Source organism: Tribolium castaneum, chromosome 8, assembly GCF_031307605.1.
Source record: "Tribolium castaneum strain GA2 chromosome 8, icTriCast1.1, whole genome shotgun sequence".
NCBI classification, from domain to species: Eukaryota; Metazoa; Arthropoda; class Insecta; order Coleoptera; family Tenebrionidae; genus Tribolium; species Tribolium castaneum.
In genome coordinates this window covers 61,917-69,606 of record NC_087401.1, presented here as the reverse complement: position 1 = coordinate 69,606, position 7,690 = coordinate 61,917, and the positions used below count along the sequence as shown (strand labels likewise).

Sequence of the window (7,690 nt, the reverse complement as noted above, 5' to 3'; positions counted from 1 at the left end):
CTGAATGCACTGATTTCTCTGTCATCGGGGTGAAGTTCAACTTGAAAATAACCACTTGCCATGTCCATTATGGAAAATAGACATGAGTCGGTTAATTGATCAATAGTATGTTGCAACAGTGGTAGAGGGAAAAAATCAAGTTTTGTAACTTTATTTAGTTCCCTATAGTCGATGCAAAGTCTGAATTCTGATTCCTCTCCTGGGTGACGTTTTTTCTCCACTAAAATTACCGGAGCTGACCAAGGCGACGTGCTTTCTTGAATAATGTCATTGTCCAGCAAGTTTTGGATTTCCTTATCCAAAATGTCCTTTCTATGATAAGGTACTCTGTAAGGTCTTTTCGCAATTGGAGGTACATCTTCTGTAATAATTCTATGTTTTACTTCCGTGGTACTGGTTAATCGTTGATCTGGTACACGAAATATATCATAATATTCCGCTATTGGAAATCTTGATGTTGCAAATACGGGGTTGAGAGGTATTACTATCGGGTTTTAATTCCTGGTGCGGGCCGCACCGTGCGATTGGGGCACGGCCCTTTTCCCGTTTAAAGGCGCGTTCCTATTTTCGTTGCGACCCTGCCCTCTTGCCGTATTTTGTTGGCGATTACGCGAAAAACAATCCCGACTGTAATGACCCGGTTTCCCGCAGGTAAAACATACGCGACATTGCGATTTAAAGTGTCCCCTAGCTCCGCAACCGAAGCATGTGATTTGTCGATATTGTTGGGATTGATAAGAGCGCTTCTGAACCTGCTGTTGACCGTGACCGAATTCCGTTTTTTCTTCAGCAACTATCCCTCGTTGCATTGTTTTCTTTTTTAGCCGGTCTTCAATTTGCTCCTCGAGTAGGGCTTTTTTGACCGCCTCTTCGAAAGCGTCGGGGTTAGATGACATTACTCGTTGTTGTACTGGCATTGCCAATCCCTCCAAGAATTGCTGTAAACATTCGGCTTGCAGATTGGTCCTGGCCCATCGATCCCTTGCTTGATCTCCGGTGCGTTTAATTGTCGCTGCTCCCAACATCTGCAGACGTTCAGCGAATTCGGTAACAGTTTCGCCAACTCGCTGTTTGCATTTGCGAAATTGATGCAGTGCGTCCACGGCTGAGATTTTTTTCTCGAAGCGATGAATCAACGCAGCTTTTAATCGATTCCAAGTGCAATCGATGCCTCGTAGTTCTTCATTCCACTCGACCATGCGTCGAGCTGGTCCTTGCAATTTCAGACGAGCCACCTTGACCGTTTGCAATTCTGTCCACCCCTCTAACTCTGCAGTATCCTCCACAAAACTGATAAAGGTTTTTACCGACCCTTCACCTGAATATGTGGGTATCAAATGAGATGCGGCCGCTGCTGACCCTAGTGGTCCCCCAGCCCTACCGTCGCCTCCCTGACGATTGAATTCTGGTCGAGGATTTTCACCTTCACGATGATGGTCGTCATCATTGTGAATCGAAGGTTGTGAACCGGACATTTCGTCTTTGTGAATGAACGCAACTCTACCGGATTAATATATATATATATTTTTTTTGAAGTTAATTTATATTTTGCAACTCAGAATTTTCTAAATTTCACAGTAATTTTATTTGTTTTCTCAATCCACGAATTTTAAATTATTGTGTCCGTTTTGGATACGGCACCTACAAAGGAACGGATATATTAGATTGTCTTATCTTAATTACAACGATGGATTCGTTACGAGTTCAGCTGTAAAATTCCATATTTTTCAGCCGTTTTTGATTTGATTTAAATGTAAATATCGTAACGTGAACTTTATAAAATTTTTTTTTTTTTTGCTTAAACCTGTGGACTATAGAATTATTGGGAATTTTCACAATTTTTATCCTCCAGACAATTATTTTAGTGTCTGATGTAGATATTTCAATAAAAGATAAGGGACAATCATGTGACACTACCCTTCCTCCTTCCGACTCTGTGTTCTTAAAAAGCGTCTTCAGTTTTAATTTAGTTCAGTTCCACCAGTTGTTTTATAAAGAACTAATAATGGGTAAGTACCATCTTATTTTGACTGATAGTGCAGGTGATAGTTTGTGCCTTTTGTTGCATAATATATTATATTATGCAATTATAATATTTATTTTCATTTTTGATTTTAACTGCTTTTGAAAAAAAAATATTTACTGATTTTATCATTAATTAACTATTTTAGTAGTTTGATTTAATTTTTTTTTATGAATCTCCTGACCAAAACTTAATTGATTTCCAATAACCATAATGCCTGGATTTAATCGCAATACGGCCTATTTTGTTTTAATGTTTCTCCCTATTGTTCTAGCACAACCCGCAGGTTACTATGGTGATTATGACATGAATTTAGTTCATGACTATGCTGGGCTAGCCGATGACACGGTTGACGATATCCTAAGTAGAATCCCTGCGGGGACCTTTGACATAGTAACCCGGATACATATCCACTGGTGGCCGGCATCACTCCCACCGAGTCAGGCCTTCCTGGATTTTTTCGTTGAGGGAGATCTGGCCGTTGGTGTAGACTATGACCTTAGTGGCCTTATTACATTATTTGTATGGAATTGTCTTCCACAATAATTGTTCACATATATGTATATATATATATATATATATATGTTTTTATTTTTTTTTTATTTTAGTAAATAATTAGAACAATTTAATTGTGTATGATTTAGTAATCCATCCTGCAACTAATTGTCTTATCTCTAAAGTATATTTTTTTTTTAAAATGGAGAAATTCAGAGTCTACATGGCTAGGTTTTAATTTATGATCTGAGCCTGACTTATTCTATTATTAATTGCCAAATTATTAAGTACGTGAAATTGAAATGAAACCCTTCTTTTAAAAAGTTAACTTTAAAAAATAAGAATTATTCACTTTATTTTCCCACACCCAAGTTTTCTTTTCTCTTTATAAATAGTCGTTTTTCAAAATAAAGACGCAATTAAGTCATTATTATTTTATGAAAGAACCTTTGAAAAAAAATTTCGATGGTGATAATGATAACGCATTAATACAGAGTTTCCAAAGCGCCAAATGAGATAATTACTCATCACTCTCTTATCTGAGATTCGACTCAACCTCTGATCTCCTTGGACATTTTTAAATTTTTGACGACAAACATGTTTTTCAATTATTTCTTTTTCCACAAAATTTTCATGTAAGAATTTTCTTTATTTTTGAAAAATTCTCCCAAACATAACTGTGAATCCTACTGACTGCGCCAATTCGTCTGTGGCGGGTTTTTGGGTTTTTCTGTTTGTATTTATGTTTTTATTTTGAGTTCCAAAAGGCCTGAGCAGTTATCCCACTACAGAGCGAATAAATTTATTTGAACGTAGGATTTCCGGCTATGTTGCGGAAACAGTCATGTTCAGGAATAGGAATGCAGTCAATTGAAGACACTGTTAATTTTTTTAAATAAAATAATATAATGTATAAAAGAAAATATCTAAGGTTACAAGTGATCAAAATGACAATTTAGTTAATACCTTCAGTCGGTGACGAACAGAAGCATTTAAATACACTGGCATTATACAGAATAATTGAATAACTGCATGGATTAACATTTGTTGCAAAGTTATGGTAATTATTTAACAAATAAAAAGAAGCAATTAATTAAAGTTTTTCTGGAGGAGAGTGGTATCAGTAGTGTCACAATTTTTCGGTAATCTCTTGAGAATAGTCAAAGGTTAAAATAGGTCGAAAAGAGCACAAATCATAAATTCAATTAATTTTGAAGGCGGCCTGATATCACGTAATTTAGATAAGATGTTCGAAAAGCGTGTCAATCTTTACACGGTCTATTTACTTACAAAAATTTGAGTTCACCCCGGTCATTTGTCTAATAAATCTTAAAGTTATTAGTTGGAGATTGATCTTCGTTCACAATTGTATATTAATAACAATCGGATTTAAGAAAAATAACACTTACAGCTCATTTTTCCGGAGGAACTGGTAGTACCAATTTCACAAGTCTCAACACCCAAAAATAAAACTTCACGAATCGTCACGTATAGTGATTTTATTCACTTGAGATTAGCGACTATGCATTCAGAAGTAATAAGTCTGAATCATTCGTGACTTGTTTTGTTGGTCAGCTTTTATATCCGATTTGTGTCCAGCTTTTGTTATCAATTTATTAATTTATGACTCTGTTTTCCGGATCTAACAAAATTCCATGAACTAGCCCTAACCTCTTGTGATATTTTAGTGAAATTATCCACGATGACGAGCGACTTTCTTTGTTTTATGTAATAATTTTGGAATTTTTCTTAATGTGTTTAAATTTTATCAGTAATTTATAGTTTTGTTTTTTTTTCTGGTAATTGCTCCCTTTTTAATCTAATTGACGTAAATATGGAACAATTGCGACATTTGTGTATTGCCTAATTTTGAAATAAACAAGGGCCTTTTGGCCCGTCACAGTATGTTTCCTTTTAGGTCGCTGGGGCGAAGCCCCAGCCTGCAGGCTTCCAATTCTACGTCGCTGTAGCTCCATAAAAACCATTATTACACGTTTCGAGTTTTAGATTATCGAGTTTAATCGTTCGAGGGGTATGTTTCTTTTTAGTTCGCTGGGGCAAAACCCCAGCCTGCAAGCTAGCTAGCCACTGAGCATTTATTATTTAAACTGTACAAACTGAAACTAGATACTGTGCATATACGATTTTTTGACTAGTCAAATTTTAATAAAATACTGTGCTTAGTTTACTCGTCATTTAAATTTATTACTGTGCAAAACTGAATTAAATACTGATCATTTATTATTTTTACTGTGCAAAAATTAATTAAATACTAATCATTTATTATTTTTTCTGTGCAAAAATTAATTAAATACTGATCGTTTATTATTTTTTACCGATCGAAATCGAATTTATTACTGACCGCTTTATTACTACCCAAAATAAACTATTGACCCGTAGTCTATTTTGAAGCAGATTAAAGTTTAATATAAATGAATAAGCGTTACGTGATTTGCACCCCATTTTGTGTCAGACATTTAATTAGATTTAACGATTTCTTACAACGTGTGACTAGATTGTTGATATGGGTTCTCCAGGTAAGTTTTGAATCAAAGATTCATATATATATATATATATATATATATATATATATATATATATATATATATATATATATATATATATATATATATATATATATATATATATGATTCATACATGCGGAACCCGAGATTTTGACATTCGGAGGGCGGATGTCGGAACGAACGGATCAGTTTTTTGGCACCAGCAGGGTCCAGAGGTGCAGGGGACGAAATATTAGCCGGATCTCATTTTCCGCATTTACACCTAGTTGTATATCTTTTGTAGTTCTGAGTTTGATGCCTTAGGGGTCGCGTCGATCGTTTTTGTATAAAACTCAAGAGGTAAAACTGACCACAACAAGATCTGAAAATGGACACACTGCAGGAATATCGAATTTCGCAAAATACCTAAAAAAGTATATAAGCGGATTGTGCAACAATGCTTTAAAAGTGAATTAAATTATATACACAGAAATGCTGATTTTATAGATCAATCTACATGTACCAAAGATGCAATAGGAAGTTTAAAATCTCTATACCAATTAATTTATTGATTACTAAAAATGAATAAACGATTTAGCAAGTTGCAAAGTATTTTTTTTTACTTATTATCATTTCTAGAACTGAATTTATAGTTTATTATTGTTATATTAGGTATTTAACTAATATCATGCATTCATTTAAAAACCTTGGCTCAGTTGACTGTGCTTTAAATTTGAACTTGGGAACAGTGTAATCGGATCCGGAAATAGACTAGCGGCTAGCCCCCGCCGGTCTACAAATGTTCGCTCAGTCGAAATGTTGCGAGCGAGGTCGGAACAGTACGAACAGACCATAACGGATTTCCATTTCAGCTGGGCTGGTTAAGTCTAAAGAGTTTTCTGAGTATTTCAAAAATAATTACATTAACAATCGGCATTTCTGGGCATATTGGAATAGTGGTTTTTATGGAAATATGTTGCGCGTGGCTGGGGCTTCGCCCCAGTTAACTAAAAGGAAACAAACCCCACGACCAATTAAACTCGAAAACGTGGAACTCGAAACGTGGAATAGTGTTTTTTTATGGAGCTAGGGTGGCGTACAGTTCATAAACATAAACACTATTCCACGTTTCGAGTTCCACGTTTTCGAGTTTAATTGGTCGTGGGGTTTGTTTCCTTTTAGTTAACTGGGGCGAAGCCCCAGCCACGCGCAACATATTTCCATAAAAACCACTATTCCAATATGCCCAGCTGAAATGAGAAACTAGCGGCTAGCCCTTGCCGGTCTACAAATGTTCGCTCAGTCGAAATGTTGCGAGCGAGGTCGGAACAGTACGAACGGAGACCATAACGGACTTCTCATTTCAGCTGGGCTGGTTAAGTCTAAAGAGTTTTCTGAGTATTTTAAAAATAATTACATTAACAATCGGCATTGATGGGCATATTGGAATAGTGGTTTTTATGGAAATATGTTGCGCGTGGCTGGGGCTTCGCCCCAGTTAACTAAAAGGAAACAAACCCCACGACCAATTAAACTCGAAAACGTGGAACTCGAAACGTGGAATAGTGTTTATGTTTATGAACTGTACGCCACCCTAGCTCCATAAAAAAACACTATTCCACGTTTCGAGTTCCACGTTTTCGAGTTTAAATGGTCGTGGGGTTTGTTTCCCCAGCCACGCGCAACATATTTCCATAAAAACCACTATTCCAATATGCCCAGCTGAAATGAGAAGTCCGTTATGGTCTCCGTTCGTACTGTTCCGACCTCGCTCGCAACATTTCGACTGAGCGAACATTTGTAGACCGGCAGGGGCTAGCCGCTAGTGGAAATAGTTGCCGGCAGTCATTTAAGAAATGTCAAAAAGTTTTGAGGTTAGGTATTTTTCCACCCTTGTAATCTTATTTTACTCGTTACTTGTTTTGCTTTGCATTTAGTCTTATTTCATCGTATTTTTCTCTCTGTTCAACGTTTTCAGAATTCCATAATTGTGTGTGAGTGCACAATTTTTTGTGGTTTGACTGCACTGTGCGAATTTTGCATTTTATTATGCTTTAGTTCGTTGTTCGAGTGTTAATCATGTTTTTTTCATAACAACATAAAATGTTTATGCTGGAATCGTACTGCCCCAACGGAAGAAAAAGGTTGACGGAATTTGGGAGTATTCTGTTAATACATGCTTTTTCCCTACAACAAACATGTTCTTAGTTTGTCCTTTGACTCATTCTAGCCAGGTTTACTTGATTGCCTAAATAAAATTTACACCAACTGTTTCGATTAAGAATTCCAGTCACAAACCCACTCATTTATCCAAGTACGCCCGTGTATTTGCATCGAGGGTCTAAAAGTGGCAGCAAAATGAAATCACCAAAATTTTTTAAATATTTTTTTTCTACTTTTTGAAATTATGGCTGCCTTGGGTTACTGCGCTCATTTCTGCTGTGGTGCTTGATTTAACTTTCAGCAGGTTTTTGTGTGAAATCAAAGAAGATTTTCGTTTGACAATATTTATAATTGGGGACAGATCTATTTGAGATACGTCATAGCGCATACCTTGACGCAAGTCTATATAGAGCACAAAAACTAGATAAGAGCTCAAATTTAGTGAACCTGTTTTTTTGATGTGTTTGACAGATGACAAATGTAAACAATAATAAAAATTTAAATA

At 36.0% G+C, this 7,690-nt stretch overlaps 1 protein-coding gene across 1 annotated transcript; it reads right to left on the bottom strand.

Moving 5' to 3' along the window:
• Window positions 1-494: 494 nt before the first annotated feature.
• Window positions 495-1,475, bottom strand: LOC103315081 (uncharacterized). The gene has a single exon (XM_008202861.2). It carries the CDS (start codon window positions 1,473-1,475, stop codon window positions 495-497), a length of 981 nt encoding a protein of 326 aa, XP_008201083.2.
• Window positions 1,476-7,690: the final 6,215 nt, after the last annotated feature.